The sequence below is a fragment of the Rhinatrema bivittatum genome, chromosome 12 (assembly GCF_901001135.1).
Source record: "Rhinatrema bivittatum chromosome 12, aRhiBiv1.1, whole genome shotgun sequence".
In the NCBI taxonomy this organism is placed as follows: Eukaryota; Metazoa; Chordata; class Amphibia; order Gymnophiona; family Rhinatrematidae; genus Rhinatrema; species Rhinatrema bivittatum.
Window position 1 is genome coordinate 11,469,589 of NC_042626.1, and position 17,569 is coordinate 11,487,157.

Here is a 17,569-nt window from a genome sequence, read left to right on the forward strand (position 1 = left end):
GAACCTATATGAAGTGATAAAGATATGCATGGGACTCTACACAACATTCCTGTGAAACAATTACAACGTAACCATTCTTGTGGACTGTGGTTCAACTGTATTCCCTTTTTAATGATGGTGTATTTCATATGACTCATTTGCAATTCACAAAGTATCTTTCTTGAAGTTCAGCTCTATTGCAAGTGTTTTGTTTCATTACAAGCACTCTATATTTTGGCAATGTTTTATGTTGATATTTATATATGCTATAAATGCATAACACTAAAGAGAGTTTAGAAGTGGTGTGAATGAGGAATGATTGACTAGGACAATTGATCAATATATATGTGTGTTATTGTGCCAGTTTAATCTTTTGAATAGTTTTGATATTCTTTGGCATTGTGTAATAAAGCTTGCAACATTAAGTATCTTTCAAATCATTTAAAACATTAGTGATGCTACTTACCCTATTTTAGGGTTCTCTAATGGATATATATATATATATAAACTAATTTCTTAGCGTCCAGTTAGATGAATCCAGTGGGTTATGCACCTCTACCAGCATATGGAGACAGAGCAAACTGACATCACAGTATATATACCCCTGCAGTGACATCAGCCTGCCAGTATTCTTCGTTTCCAGCAGATGGTGGATATGCATCTCCCTACTGGGGATTGCTTCATTTTGAGAAAGGAGAATTAAGGAAATAAATTTGCCCCGCTCTCCTGCAGTGATTCCAAATGGTCCATCCCCCATTTGAGAATTCCTGAGATGATTTCCGTGGTTCCTCAGATAAGTGCCTTGGTCCAGTAGCTTGTTTTCAGCTGGTGTGGGCTTAGCTGCTTAAGCAGTTGAAAGGCAGTGGGTGCAGAGAGCTGAGTGCGGTGGTGACGGCACATGCCCTCTCCCCCCCCCCCCCCCCCGCAACCAGAGACCATCTCTGTACTCAGCCAGGTAAGACTGAGTTCCAGTAAGTTTAAAAAAAAATAAAAATAATGTAATATAGAGAAACTTAGAAGGAGGCTTTTGTTGCGTAGGGCTTCTTACATCCCCCAGTCTCTGTGCTAGGCGCGCCTGTCCGACATTCGTCCCACTCCATGGGAGTCGAGAGACATGGGTAGCCTGGCAGGTTGGGCAGCTTTCTTAAGCTAGGCCCTGCTCTGAGGCTTTTCTGCTGTGCGCCGCTTGGTAGGTCGCAACAAAATTTCACATGTATAGGCTTCCTTCTACAGGATGGTCGGTTCAGCATGTGCGTCTAGCCATGCGTCCAGGTTGTATGCCTAGTTTTTTGATGCACAGCAGAGCCTTATAGTCTGTGCGTCCAAATTATGTGGCACCGTTGTGGCCGCATGCTTACCTGTCGCACTAGTTGTACTGTGAGCTTAAGTATTTTAGGGCAGTTATCTTGGGATGCCTAAACCATGGACACCTAGTTAGGTGCCTAGGTGTGGGTCACCTAAGTGTTGGGCGCCTAAGTTGGAAGTATATATATAAAAAAAAAAAGACACATGCCTCTGGCTGTCACTCAGCACTCTGTCGGCCATAATGGCGCTTATACCTAAGAAGCGCCTTTCTCTTTGCACTGCCTGTCGTATTAGGGCATCTCAGCCAGATGTGCCCACTAACTTGTGCCAGCGCTGTTTGGAGGCTCAAGGAGATTTATCTTCCTCTGATTTCTCTAAACCTGGTTCTTCCCAGCCAAATGTAGGTCTGGGTAAAGATGACTCAGGTGGGGCACCTGAATTTGGACCTCCCCTAACTGGTTTCTCAACAGGGGAGGTAGCTCAGTAAGTACACCTTAGATGCCTCCCGGTTTGGATACTTCTACTTTTTCATGGGTAGAATTTTTCCAGGGGTTGCAGTCTTTCTTCAGGCACAGTCTTCAACCCTGTCCAATGATCCCAGAGCAGAAACGCAGGTAGGAACCGTGCCTGGACTTTGTTAAGCACCAGGTATTCCTAGAGTGGCAGTGGGACTTCTGGATGGAGATCCGGATGGCACGGACCATGGTGCCGATCCTGATCCTCTTGAGGATGGTGAAATTCCTCCAGGATTAGAACCATATAGAACTATGCTACGGTTCTTTCATAGAGGTGAACTGCCAGCTGTGCTCTCCCAGACCTTGTAAATGATCAGGGTTCCTGGGGCAGATTCCGGGTCTAAGCCGAAGAGAATTCCCATCTTGGTTTCCTTATGTAAAGCCTGTTGTTTTTTCCCCATGATGGAGGCCATTCAAGAATTGATTGATCTTGATTGGGGCACCCCAGAGGCTAATTTCAAAGGGGGTTGAGTTCTGGAAGACCTGAACTTTCTGGATCCAATGGTAAGAGAGTGCTTACGGTTTTCTCAGGTAGTTGCACTTGTGTGTGCAGTCTCCAAGCGGACCTCTATTCTCGTGGAAGGAGGAGTGGCCTTGAAAGATGCTCATGATAAAAGGATTGAGTCTATCCTTAAGCATTTGAAGCAGCAGCAGAGACCTTGCTGATCACTTCTTGTTCCTTGGTGGCTTGCTCTTGTTTGCTTCTCTCCTAGGAGGTTGATGACTCTGAGGTAAGCTCCAGGGCAGTTATGGAACCAGCCACTGCCTTCTTGGTAGATGCGGACTGTGACGTGGTCCACTCTTCACCTAGAGGGGTGGCTTCTATAGTAGCGGTCAGGCATCAGTTATGGTTGAGAAATTGGTTGGCCGAATCAACCTCCAAGGCAGCCTCCCGCCCTTTTCGAGATTAGCTTTGGTATATCCCACTCATTGGGATTGACCTGCCTGAACGCCAATAAAGAAGAAATTACTACTTACCTGATGATTTCTTTTTCTTTAGTAAGGGCAGGTCAATCCTGGACCTGCCCTCGACTGCCAATATTTGAATTTGTGGTTAGTCTTTCTTCGAGCAAGCTATGCAGAGTATGATTCCTGCTCTTCATTGAAAACTGGTAAGTGGCTTCTCTAGCTTTTTAGTTTGCTAGATATGTTCTTTGTTTTGGCTGAGCTCAATGTTCCTGTTGGTTGATAAACATGACTGGTTGGCTGTTGCAAATAATGTTCAAGTATAATCAGTTTTGTCCACAGTTTGGCTTTTCCAGAGAATACCTGCAGGCTGATGTCAGGGTAGGACTATATGGCTGTGACTTCAACTTTTGCTCCATCTCCATCTGCTGGCAGAGGTGCATAACTCGCTCATTGGGATTGACATGCCCTGTCTAAAGAAAAGGAAATTATCAGGCAAATAGTAATTTCTCCTTTTAGTTAATTTGCACAAATTTCTACAAACCTGATTTTACTTTGTCATTATGGGGTATTGTGTGTATGTAGATTGAGGAGGGAAAAATGCATATCCATTTTAAAATAAGGATATAATGTAATAAAATGTGGAAAAATTAAAGGGGTCTGAATATTTTCTGAATGCACTGTATAAAATCTTGAATAATCAATAAGGTTTCAGAAGCTATTGCTTTTTATGTAGATCCATAGTTCTTCTTGTAGCCCATCTTATTTTTCTTATCAAATGGTAATTTTTAAGGATTTCCAGTGAATGTGGATGCAGAATAAATGGTGCATCCCATGTTAGGTAGCTTTAGTAATAGTAATTTGAATTTGCTTTAGATTTTGGCCTGGTTTTGATTTGTTTTCTATTTTAATTACTATTGTACACAGTCCTCGGTAGCTGAAAAGGGCTGGGAAGGCAGTTTAAGAATGTTTTAAATACCCTTTTTTTTTGGAAGGTTACTCAGCTGAATGTAAGACTGGAAAATATTAGATTGGAATTTGAAAAATCTAGTGACAGCTATCAAAAAGAAATTAAGGAGAAAAACTTGACAGAGGAAAAGCTTCGTGAAGAAGTAAGGATTGCTTACTGTATTTCCATAAGTTTATTCATAAAGTTAATGGATTATCCACTGTTTTACAAATTGTATATAATTAACCAGTATCTTAAGCTTTTCAGCTGCAATTTTGTATCTTGCAAAAAGCTCTGTTACTTCCAGCCACTTTTTCTATTTTGCTTAAATGTAATGTACTATTATGTTTGGCAGAGAATCCTTATAGCTTGTAGAGTCCAGTACAGTATGCAGGTTCAATAGTAATATTTAGAATCTTGCAGGAATTCACAGGAAAATACATTAGAACATTATTTCTTATTTTGAGATTTTGTAACAAATGGTATATTTTAGTAATTGTCAATCTGCAAAGAGTTGAAAAGAGAGGTTAAAGAAATAGACACATCACTAGTTGACAACTTTGGTGAAAGTGGCATTGAAAGTGGATTTAAGTTATTTACTGTTTCTTGAAATATACTTATTTTTATTGTAGAAAGACTACCCCGTCTATGCTTTGCAGCATTTTTAAAGTACACATGACAATAATTTTCACTCTACGTCATTTAAACATTTTCCTGCTGAGTAGGTAGTTTTAACATTCTGAAAATTGCTATCTTGAAATCCCAACTGCAGCTGTGTTCAGAACACTCACAGATTAGCTCACTTAGCATCATACTATCTTATACAATATCAGGCGGATTTTAAAAGCCCTGCTCGTGTAAATCTGCCCGGATTTACGCGAGCAGGGCCTTGCGCACCTATTTTCCATAGGCCGCCGGCACACGTAGGTCCCGGGGTTTTTGGAAGGGGGCGTGTTGGGGGGGGGGGCGGGACCCGATGACGCTGCGTTTCGGAGGCGGGGCGCGTCGTTTCGGGGGCAGGACCGGGGGCGGGGCACCAGCCCGGGGGCGTGGTCCAGGCCTCCAGACCAGCCCCCGGGTCGGAGGACGGCGCACCAGCAGTCTGCTGGCACGCGTAGATTTACGTCTGCTTCTCGCAGGCGTAAATCTACGGACAAAGGTAAGGGGGGGGTTTAGATAGGGCCGGGGGGGTGGGTTAGGTAGAGGAAGGGAGGGGAAGGTGAGGGGAGGGCGAAAGAGAGTTCCCTCCGAGGCCGCTCCGATTTCGGAGCGGCCTCGGAGGGAACGGAGGCAGGCTGCGCGGCTCGGCGCACGCCGGCTGCCCAAAATCAGCAGCCTTGCGCGCGCCGATCCAGGATTTTAGAGGATATGCACGGCTATGCGCGTATCTTATAAAATCCAGCGTACTTTTGTTTGCGCCTGCTGCGCAAACAAAAGTATGCGATCGCGCTGTTTTTAAAAATCTACCCCTATGTGAGGCCAGTTTTGACTTCATAGTCAATATGGACAAATCAAATCCAGTGATTGAGGTGACTTACTAACTCAGCTGCCAATAGAATTTCAGGAGAATTTTGAGGGATGTTACTTGAAGAATTTCCAAAATAGTGATTGGGCAGTAAAATTTTTAATAAATACAAGTTGAATATTATTACTTATCCTGTGTCCTGTTGAAATATCTCATGGTACATGGAGGGTACAGCTTTTATTTAACTTATTTGATTAAAATATTACACTTATGTTTACTGGTTTGAATAAATAATGTTACTGTCTATTAGGCTGAAAGGATGAGGATAATAGCTGATGATGCACAGAAAATACAGAAAGAAACAGATATAAGATGTCAACACAAAATTGCTGAAATGGTGGCACTTATGGAAAAGCATAAGGTAAAGTTCATTTTTAGCTCATATGCATTGGCTAGTTCTTGATAACGATCACAATAATTAGAAAAGTTGTATAGATGCTAGGTATTTTTTGTAAAAGAAAATGTAACTTTTGTTTTTACCAAATTTTCTGTTTTAAGTCAAAATAAGACAAAAAAAGTAATGAGAAAAAGAAAATAGAGAGGTTATTATTACTGTTACTAGTTGATTGTCCGGTGCTGTTATGAACAGAGAGAACACAGGCTAAGCTATACAAACAGCAACTGAGAATCATGTTTAATAAACTAAATAAATATATGAGCTGCATTTAGTATGCAATAGGGTTAAGCAGGGCCATGGAAGAGTCCTCCATTTGTCTTGCATCATGTTGTATACTGTTGAAAAAGCTAATAAAAAAGATTTGACCATAAATGTGAACTGCTAGTTCTAAAGGATATATATATGGAAGAGAGGTCCATTACCTGCTATTAATTAAGTTGACTTGGAAAATAGCCACTGCTATTACTAGCAACAGTAGCATGGAATAGACTTAGTTTTTGGGTACTTGCCAGGTTCTTGTGGCCTGGATTGGCCACTGTTGGAGATGGGATGCTGGGCTTGATGGACCCTTGGTCTGACCCAGTATGGCATGTTCTTATGTTCTTATATAGCTGTATAATTTGCTAGGTTTATATGTTGGTCACTCTGTTAGTCATGCTTAAAGAAAGCATACTTGTGCTGCCTTTTTGAACCATTTTATAATTAATTTTATTTACTTATAACATTCTTTCATTTTCCTAAACATACCCAGATCACGGTATGTTCATCCCTTCCAGGGTTATTCATCCCTTCCAGCAGATGGAGTCAGAGAATAAAATTTTGAGGCACTGCTACTTAACTGAGAGTGCCACCTGCAGGACCTCAGTATTTCTCTGACTCCAGCAGATGGTAGAGCTGTACCTGCAGGCTGTTAGTTAAAAAAAAAAAAAGAAAAAGGTTCCAGATCATGGATGCTCCCTGAGGTGTTAGGCATCTTTGTAGGCCATCCCTCAGGTGGAGCCGGGCTGCCAGGGGGTTGGATACCCCTGGCAGCCCGGCTCCAGGGGTATCCAACCCCTGGTTGGATACCCCTGGCAGAGTTCGCCCACAGTGTACTGGACGGTCTGATAGCCAGGGGTCCTGGCTCCCTCGACCCTCCAAGGCACCCTCTCGCCCTTCTTCCTCTGGACAGGGAAGTAGCCGCTTAATAAAGTTTCTTTAAGTTCCTTGTTTAAAAAAAAACAGCAAACAAGAAGCAGAAGAGCAGAGCTTAGTAGGAACTTCGGCGGGGAGGACCTCGTCAGCAGGAGCTGTCGGCCAGGGCCAGGAGGTGCAGGTCTGAGCAGCGGTCGTCTGGCTGTTAACCCAGGGGTTCGCGGTCGATTGCGATGCTAGTGCCGGGAGGGAACCACAATGCCTCGTTTCTTGTGTAGTCCTCTGCTCTGGTGGGGCCGACTGGACTCTTGTCAGCATTCTGGGAAATCCTTGGTGGGGATTGCATCCGTTCCCGGCGGCAGCTCAGTGGGCCTGAGTCCGGCACGTGTCGCCACGTGGGAGGCCTCATGGGGGAGTGCTGCGGGGCGCAATCGACAGATATGGCGCCAAAAACTAAAATGGTCACCTGCCGCACGTTGAACTCGCGTTCCCTCTGCTCAGCATGCATTTCTGTGCAGGAAGGAAATCACAGCAGGAGGTCAGCAGGGTCTGTTCCCATTACCACTGGGGAGGTAGTGCAGGACACCGCAGGGCGGTTGGGCGATTCTCCCCCCGCTCTTTCCCCGGTCAGGCAGGATGCCTCGGAAGGGGAGGGTGAGGCGGCTGACAGTCCCCCGGGATCAGGGGAAGATGAATTGGGGAATTTTTCCCCAGATTTTATTCTCCTTCTCCATAAGGCCTACCTGGCTAGAAGAAGTGGAGGAAGAAGGTGGGCAGGGGATTGCCCGCGGGCCCCCGCGGCTAAAATGTCTAAAGTGGGAGGAAGTGACGTCACTTCCCATGTCGGCAGCATAACCCGGGAACTCCCCGACCCGCTGGAGAAAAAAAGAAAAAAATCGCATAGTGTAACCGACCCCAACTGTGATACCTGCCGCAGATTTCGGGGGAAAATACACTGCACCCCATGGCAGCGAAACGGAAGGCAGTAGACTTCCGAAAATTCTCCTACCAGAAAGGTGAAGAGCCCGACGCTCCAGAGGGAGACAAGATGGTGCCCCACAGCGAAATGGAAGATGGGGGAGCCACGCACAGTGTTCATCCGCCCGATGGAAATCACTGGCCCACGTGCTCGGAGCTCAGGGAGTGGTTTGTTGAGCTCTGGAGTGACATTAAAACCTATAAAGCTGAGATTACAGCACTCTGTGCTGAACTGAGGGAAGAAATCTGTGAGCTGGGGCACAGGTCAGATGAAGCTGACACAAGGTTGGAGAACCTTGTGTCAGCTTCATGAGGAGAACTGGAAACAGATGCAGATCACGACCAAAGATCTACAGACCCACCAAATACGGATGAATGACAAGTTAGAAGATCTGGAGAACCGGAGTCGGCGATGTAATCTCCGGTTTCGTGGGATTCCTGAATCCATAGCCTATATAGACTGCACTGACGTGGTGCAGCAAATCTGCAGACAGCTCATGGAGAGTAGCGATGCTGAACCTACTACAACGCAGCTGGACTCTGGTATAGAGAGGGTCCACAAGGCTTTGGGACCCAAAATTGAGAATAGACCACGGGATATCGTGGTCTGCTTTCGCTCATTTGCCTACAAAGAACAAATATCTTTAATTTTTATTTAATTTTTACTGTATTTATTCTTGTTTCTAATTGCCTTTTAATGAATTTTATCATGTAAACCGTAAAGATAGAATTTTGTATTCTATGACACGGTATATAAAAGTTGCATAAATAAATAAATAATAGCAGGGACGGCGAGGAAGCAACGCGTGTGGCAGTGGGAAGGAAACGATGTTTCCATATTTGCGGACCTATCTACCACTACCTTGAAGAAGCACCGAGATTTCAAAGCGATTACTGGTGCCTTGTCTACAGCACCGATCCGCTACTGCTGGCTATTCCCCTTTGGACTGGGGTTCATGATCAAGGGAGCCACGCACAGAGTACGCACTGTGGAGAAAACAGCTGAAATACTATGTGTGGCGGGACTTTCTGTCTCTCTCCCTGTAAACCCTGGAACATCGTGGAGATTCGACCCACTGGCAACGAGTCACGAAGGGGGGCAGAAGACTTCAGAGAACACAGGATCCAGTTCAGACGGCCGTGGCACCTACTTGAAAAGCCCCGTGGACTTGGGCTATGGGTCACTTACTTCAAAGTGGAGGGGCTTCACTGCTGAGACCCAGAATGGAATAGACGGTTGCACAGCTAAGAATGTGGTTTGGTTGCCACGGTTTTGTGGTTACAAAGTTACTTTGGCTTGTTGAATGAGGTTGCGGGAGGGGGTGGAGGAGCTACTGGACTGCGGACATGGGACATTCCTCCTATGGTTATTGGGAAGTGCAGATAACTTCCTGGGGAGAGGGGGGTGGACGGGTGGGGGGGGACGGGTAACGAAGACAGTGTCTAATGCAATGATGCTTGTTGTAAGGGATGGAGGGGAAGGGTTATGTCGGGGAGGCTGGGCAGCCTGGAGAGGGGATGGATAGGTTGGGTAGTATTTTACGAGAGGTTTTGCTGACTTGGCTTCAGGGAGAGGCGTATTTGACAGATTGCCCTAATGGCTGACTTCAAATTTGTATCTCTGAATGTGTTAAGTTCGAAGTTATCTATATCCTCATACCAGGTTTTGATGTATTTATTGGGATTACTCTTGTTATGTTATTTTACTTTGTTTTATTCTATACATTTATATACAATTTTATATGTAATTTTTCCCAGATTTTTCCCAGATTTGGTTAGATGCTAACTTGTTATTTGTAACTTTTCCATCGTTTGGTTCGATGTAAACCGGTGTGATACGAATCTTCGTCTTGAACGTCGGTATAGTAAAAGGATGTAAATAAATAAATAAATAAATAAATTCCCCATGAAAGCGGCGGCTGCTATTCAAAGAACTTGATAGACTCTGAGCAGATGTAGTATACCTACAAGAAACCCACCTCAGGCAAAAACATGAACACCTAATGCGCTCTGATAAATACCCTCATCAATTCTGGGCAGCAGCGCCACTATCAGCAAAGTTTGCCGGGGTGGGGATTTTGTTACATAAAGACTTCACCATGAAGTACTGCACATAGATCCCAACGCTAACGGGGGTTTTCTTTGGGTGACAGTAAAAGTAGGAGAAGAAACACTAACCTTACTTAATGTTTATGGCCCCACGACCCATAAGGAAGAGTTTTTTAGATCCCTGCGTTCCGCCTCCGCTAGCAGGGTCCATGGGAATCTGATAACAGGTGGATACCTCAACTGGGCGAAGCGCAGATTCCAAGAGAGCACAAGCTGCCTTAAAAAGTTTTATGGCATTAGATGGGTTGGTAGATGTATGGAGAACTCGATATCCCAAATCCAGGAATTATACCTTCTTTTCCCACCCTCATGATTGTCACTCCCGGATCGATATGTTTATGATTAGCAGACAGGTTATGACCTCTGTTCTAGAAGCAGATATAGAACCCATATTATGGTCGGACCATTTGCCCTGTCTGGTTTACTTTGAAATCTAAGGATCCTGACACAGGGCAGAAATTTTGGAGACTCAATGACTCTCTCATTGGTGACAAGGATTTTGTGAAACAAGTACAGGAGGAAATAAGAGACTGTATGAAGCAAAATGATGTGGGAAACATTAAGGCGGGGATCCTATGGGATTGTCTCAAGGTGGTACTCAGAGGCACATTTATTGCTAGAGGATCCCACCTCAAAAAGAAAAGGGACAAAGAGCAAAACACATTGCTCACCACCCTTAAACAATTAGAACAACAGCACAAATCTGGAGGCAGAACCTCGACACTTCAGGGTAGTTTGCGGGAGGTGTGCAATAAAATTCTAGCTCTGGATGCGGCAGCCATTGCCCATCAAATGGAACTAGCCTGCCATAGGTATTTCGAAGGGGGCAATAAAGCAGGGCACCTTTTGGCTCGCACCCTAAAAAGCAGGCAGGCTGAGGCCACAATAGTAAAAATAAAGGATCAAAATGGGGAACTTCTTACCACTAATAAAGCAATCCAGCAGAGATTTCATCAATTTTATTCCCAACTATATAGTGCTGACCCACAAATACAGCTTCAAAGCATAACCGAATACTTGCAAGATACACCCTTACCAGGGCTCACGGCAACTCAAAGGGTTTTTTTAGATAAAGATATCACAGCCGGTGAAATAGAGGACGCTATAAAATCTCTTAAGCTAGGCAAGTCCCCCGGCCTAGATGGATACACCTCGAGATTCTATAAAACTTTCACTCCCCAAATTACCCCGTTATTGGGAAGGTATTTTAACTCTTTAAAGTCAGGAGCGGAGAGTTCCTCCATGGCTAATACCGCTGGTATTACCATTCTGGCGAAACCGGGAAGAGACCCCGCACTATATGGCTCCTATCGACCCATATCACTGATTAATATTGACATTAAGCTATTGGCTAAAATTCTAGCTAACAGACTTGATTGCTTCATAGCTCAACTCATCCACCCTGATCAGGCGGGTTTCATTTCTGGTCGCATGGCAGCCGACAACGTTCATAAAATCATAGACGCAATGTGGTATGTTAAAAAACAAGGTATCCCAGCACTTGCTTTGGCTGTGGACGCATAGAAAGCGTTTGACATGGTGCACTGGCCCTACTTGTTTCGGACACTGGAAGGCATGGGATCTGGAGAACATTTTTTGCAATGGCTAGTCCAGTTATACCACTCTCCGAAGGCATGCATCAAGGTAAATGGAGGATATCCCCCTGCGTTCACTGTAGAAAGGGGCACCCGTCAGGGCTGTCCAGTGTCCCCGCTTTTTTTGCTTTATTTCTAGAACCCTTTGCTATATGAGTGTGTAAGAATGCTGATGTTCAGGGTTTAAATGTAGTGATAACATGAAATTATCACTATTTGCTGACGACATCTTAATTCTCCTCACTAAACCCCACACGTCCCTACAGGCTATTTCAGGGGAAATGGAGGACTTTAGCGGGGTATCTAGGTTTCGCATTAACTGGGACAAGTCTGAGATTTTGAATATTAACATCAACTCCCTGGGTATGGAAAGATTGCGAGGGGCATTTCGGTTCTAGTGGGCGAGCAATAAATTGAAATATTTAGGAGTTTATCTCAGCGCAAGCCAAGATATATTTGCTCTTAATTATGATACGCTTTGGCAGACGATCTCTAAGGATCTCGAGGAATGGAGTCGTTAACAAATTTCCTGGTGGGGGCGCATGGCAGCTGTGAAGATGACAGTGCTACCCAAATTTATGAATCTTTTTCAAACTCTGCCGATCAAGGTACCCGCTAATCAGATAAAGATCTGGCAGAAAAAAATTATGAACTATATATGGGGGGGCAAACGCCCGCGAGTAGCCAGAAAGATGCTATACCAGGCTAGAGACCAGGGGGGACTTAGTGTTCCTGTACTTGAACGTTACTACTTGGCGGCCCAGCTTAAAAAGATCATAGACTGGCACCGTCGGCTATCTCCGAAATTATGGGCGCTGTTTAGCCAGGAATTACTGGGAAAAATACCACTCACAAGCTTGATCTGGCAACCCAAGAAAACGTGGATCGTAGACACTACTTCGAGGCTACCTCTCTCCATAAACCTTGTTTAGACTTATGGTTCCAGGCGGGGGACCGCCTTCGGGGAGACAGGGAATACTATCCTAGCACGTACCTCTACGCCAGTAAATTGTTTACACCTGGGTTTGACAACTGGGCCTATCAGGCATGGCAGGAAAAGGGATCAAGACCTGGGGTCAGTTATGGGGAGTGGGTAAAATGAAGACATTTCAGGGTTTACAAGCAGAATTTGGGTTGCCGGATCAGGCTCTCTTTCCATATCTTCAAATACAACATTTCGCAGTTAAGGCCATGCTGAGTGGGCATCTCACGAAAGAGGAGACGGATCTTGAAAAACCTGTGTTCAAGGGCCGACCGGGCCACCAAGGTTGTATCTCTTTTATATAACATGTTACGTCCGAAGGCTCAACCATGGCCTACTCATATTTTAGCGTGGGAGCGAGATCTTGAGCAAGCAATAATCCCTAGAGAGTGGAAACTAATATACAAATTCACAGGCAAAGGCTTCTTAGCTGCCAATTTAATGGAGAATGCCTTTAAATTACTCTATCGCTGGTACTTGTATCCTACTAAACTCCACCTCATGGCAAAGACCTATAGCCCCTTATGTTGGAGGACTGTAAAATGCCAGGGTCATTTTTCCATATGTGGTGGGACTGTCCGGTTCTCCACTCTCTCTGGGATGCTATTGATGGCTGGCTCTTGGAAATGGGAGTGGTTAGGGGTACTCCCACTGGCTCTTGGAAATGGGAGTGGTTAGGGGTGCTCCCACTCCAAAGCAGGCTTTATTGGAACTGCTGAGGCAGGGGGTACTGACAAGCACCAATATGTTGATAGGCTACGTATTTATTTATTTATTTATTTAACATTTTTCTATACCGAACTTCATGACAAGCTTCATATCAGGCCGGTTTACATCAAACTTAGGGGTTAACTTAACAAAAACCATATAACAAGAGGGCCAGATGCGAAATTGCAAAGAATTGGACAGCTAAAACCCCACCAGGTCTTAAAGAATACAACAACAGGTAGACTCAATATTTTTATGAACACAGATCTCAGCACATAAGCACAATATGCTCTCCTGGTTCTGGGAGATCTGGCAAGTCTATGAAGTCTGGAAAACGCAGGATTTTGACACAGGTGTTCATCAAGGAATTGAAGATTAGACATTCTCATTCATACTTAGGGAACCGCCCTGTCGGAAGTTAGGCATACCTCGACATTTTACACTATTGATTGGAGAACTTTACTCTACATATACCCTAATGTAAGTTGGATCAGCGGGGATTGGGGAAGGGGGAGTGTGGAGGGTGGTATTTGGTTTGGGGGTTACTATATAAAGCCTGAGTGTACCTAGGGCAGCTAATACGGAGTGATCCACTGTAGGTGGGAACTTGTATAGTGAGATCCTATACCGCTTATCATGTATCAGTTATAATGTTTACTTTACTATAATAATTGCTTTTGGTACATGTTCACTTTACTGTTCACATGTTACATGCTCGCACATTTCTGTATGTGTTGGTACACTCAATAAAAAGTAGTAAATTAAAAAAAAAAAAGAAGTCTAAAGTGGCTTGTGGGGGACTGGCGATATATTTCAGCACCTGGGTTTGCGCCTTGCAGCTGCAGAGGCTGGTCCCAGAGACAGTGAGGACTCGGATCAGTCCCAATTGGACCCCCTCGATGCAGGAACTGACCTGGATGTGCCGCCAACCCCTGACGCAGATGGAGAAAAAGATGACCCTGATCACGGTGAGTTCTCGGTCCCAAAATGAGACAGTCCACGGGCAGTGTGTCTGTTTTTAAAAGGGATGAACTGTGCCCCCTCATCCCACAGGTGCCGGAGGAATTAGGAGTGAAGGTCACTCAGGAAGAGTCAGATAATGAGGGTGTTATCCCAGTCGTGGATGGGCTGAGGGGATCCACTAGCGCTTTTCCGTTGCCCAAGAAGATCCGAAAGCTGGTGAACCAGGAGTGGGACTCCCTGGATGATGGGCCTGAAGGTGAGCAGAGCGATGACCAAGCTTTACCCCCTTAATGGAGGACTCACTGGAATTGCTGAGAATACCAAAGGTGGACACAGCCATCTAGGCAGTAACCAAGAAGACAACGATCCTGGTGGCTGGGGCAGCGGCCCTGAAGGATGTCCAGGATTGTAAGCTGGAAGTGCAGCTCAAACGGATGTTTGAGGTCTCCCCCATGGCAATGTCCTAAACGGCCTTTCTATCGCCCTCATAAATATTATCCACCCGCACCAAGGTCCAGAGCTCAAAGACCTGTACCCAAGAAGAGGCAGAGACAACCTAGGCCACCTCGGGTGCATACAGTCCCGCCGCAGAACCCCTTCATGGGGTTTGATTGGTGGCCAGGGAGCGTGAGCCAACTTTCTCCACGGGACCTCATCTCCCCAGTCGGGGATCGACTCCAGCTATTTGCAAATCGGTGGCTCTTGATCACATCGGACCTCTGAGTCCTACCCATCGTTCGTCAGGGTTACCAACTGCATTTCCAGCGATTTTCACTCCGATCCCCTCCATGTCCCTGGTGGAAAGCGACAGGGGACATATGGTTACCAAGTGGAGCTCTCAGCCCTCATTCTTGCTCAGGTGGTCGAACCCGTTCCACCCAGCCAACGGGGCAAAGGATTCCTCTCCAGATATTTTCTAATCCCCAAGAAGACGGGTGGTCTTTGGCCCATTCTGGACTTGAGAGCTTTAAACCGTTTCTTGGTAAAGGAAAAGTTCAAAATGGTTTTGTGCCCCCCGATCTGATTAGGGATGGCTCCGGACCTCATCACCCAGGAAAAGGGCAGGCTCTGCCACCCCAACTTGCAAGCCCTGTCTTATGACCAGGTGACGGTAAGGGCCCTTGGCCTGTCGGAAGGTGTATCTAGTGTCCTTCTGGAGTCCAGAAAACCTTCCACCAGAAAGACCTATAATCTGAAGTGGAAGCGGTTTTTGTCCTGGTGCGAGGGTCGCGGTCTGGATCCCTTCTCTTGCTCCCCTCCTGCACTCTTGGACTACCTGTTGTCTCTCTCCAAGTCTGGTCTGCAGACCACGGTATGCCCCGATGATATGCCATTGGAGCATACCATCGGGGTTTGGATGGTTCTGCAATTTCTTCCCGTCTGCTAGTGGGACGATGCATGAGGGGCTTGCTGCAACTGAAACCCCCCACTCGCCCCCTAGCGGTTTCCTGGGATCTCAACGTAGTCCTCTCACAACTCATGAAACCTCCGTTTGAACCGTTACGTTCTTGTGATCTCAAGTACCTCTCCTGGAAAGTGATCTTTTTGGTTGTGGTCACATCAGCTCATAAGGTAGGTGGAACTGCAAGCTCTGGTGTTGTATCCACATTATACAACAAGGTGGTCCTACGGACACACCCGAAGTTCCTTCCCACGGTGGTTTTGGAGATCCATCTCAACCAGCCCATTATGTTGCCTTTTTTTTTTTCTCCAAGACCTCACACTCACCAGGGTGAATGTGTTCTACACACTTTGGATTGCAAGAGAGCACTTGCCTTTTACTTGGAACGGACAGCGCCCCACCGTGCCTCCACTCAGCTTTTCGTATCCTTCAACAAGAACAGACTAGGAGTCGCTGTCTCCAAACAGACTCTATCTCACTGGTTAACAGATTGCATCGCTTTCTGTTAACTCTCAGGCAGGTTTGCAGCTTGAGGGCCACGTCAAAGCTCACTCTGTCTCGGCCATGTTGGTCTTGGTGGCTCATTTGCATGCAGTTCCCATCCACGAGATCTGTAGAGCGGCGACATGGAGTTCTCTCCACACTTTCACTTTGCATTATTGCCTGGACAAGGATGGCTGGCAGGACAGTCGTTTTGGACAGTCCGTCCTTCGTAATCTCTTCCAGCTATGAAAACCCAACTCTCCCTCCATGGGCTATGGATGCAGGCCTGCTACTGTGGTTGCTGCAGCTCTAGTTGTTGTGCACGTTGGCATTTGTTCCCTGCTGCACACGTTCAGAGAGGCCTGGAGCTACTTAATCACCCATGTGTGAGGACTACCATCCTGCTTGTCCTTGGAGAAAGCAGAGTTGCTTACCTGAAACAGGTGTTCTCCAAGGACAGCAGGATGTTAATCCTCATGAAACCCACCTGCCATCCCACTGAGTTGGTTTTTCTTGCGGTTTATTATTTTATTTTTTCACAAACTCTATATTATAAGACTGAAGAGGGACCCCCGCGTGGTTAGCGGCATGCTGGGCATGCTTAGTGTGCCTGTCAAAATTTCTAGAAACTTCGACAGAAGTTTTCCGTGCCGGGCTTCATCCGATGATGTCACCCATGTGTGAAGACTAACATCCTGCTGTCCTTGGAGAACACCTGTTACAGGTAAGCAACTCTGCTTTATAACTTTTTGCTTAAAGATTAGTCAGAAAGTAAACATGCAAAACAAAACCTACAAACAATTTAAAATATGGGACAAATATGAACACAACACTAATTCCATTAAGGGGGAAATTTTGATAGCCCACATAGGTAGGTGCAAGGTATGTGGAAACTTTTGTACCTGCATACTTTGCTACAAAGTACACATATGCTTATACTTTGAAAATGACCCTAGGGAAAAATACCCACAGAGATTTGCATCTGCTTGTTCTGCTAATACTTTCACTTAACTAAAACTACACATATAGTTTTGAAAATCCAAAATTATGTGCATAAAGGTGAATTTTAAAAGACTGGCACGCGCATTAATTATGGGATGTGCGAATATGTCTGGCTCGCATGCGCCCAGATATGCGCATGAATGCCACAGTACGCACATCTCTTTTCAAAAAGGGGTGGGGTGTGGGCTGGGCATGGACGTGTTGCTCCTGTAAATACTTATACTCCCTGGCGCTGCACCAAGGTCCCCTGCTGTGTAACTTTACTTCTGCTATGGATGGAATGTAAGTTTAAAAAAAAAAAAAGTTTGAGCTATTTTGGAGGGGTTTAAAGGGTCTGAGGTAACTGGGAGGGAGTACAAGCTATCATTCTGGAGGACCTAGTTGTTGCTCGCACCCCTTTTAAAATCCCCTGACATGTGGTAGAAGCAGGATTTGCGCAGCCATACACGTGCCCGCTTAAAATTTGGCGCACATGTGCACAAGGCCAGGCTATTTTATAACGTGTGCATATATGCGTGCAAGTTATAAAATAGCTGTGTCTCTGGGTGCAGGCTGAAGCACGTGTACAAATGTGCACCCACGCACAGATTTGAAAGTTACCATCATAGTTTTCTCTCCTAATCTAACCCCAACCCAA

General features: G+C 45.4%; 1 protein-coding gene across 4 annotated transcripts in view; it reads left to right on the forward strand.

Moving 5' to 3' along the window:
• The window catches only part of SYCP1 (synaptonemal complex protein 1), a 345,552-nt gene that overhangs the window by 282,068 nt on the left and 45,915 nt on the right, over nt 1-17,569 (forward strand). For all 4 annotated transcript variants that reach the window (XM_029573719.1, XM_029573718.1, XM_029573720.1 and 1 more), the window contains exons 25-26: nt 3,701-3,817; nt 5,430-5,540. In XM_029573719.1, coding sequence (XP_029429579.1) covers nt 3,701-3,817; nt 5,430-5,540 — 228 coding nt within the window. The remainder of the gene's footprint in view (nt 1-3,700; nt 3,818-5,429; nt 5,541-17,569) is intronic.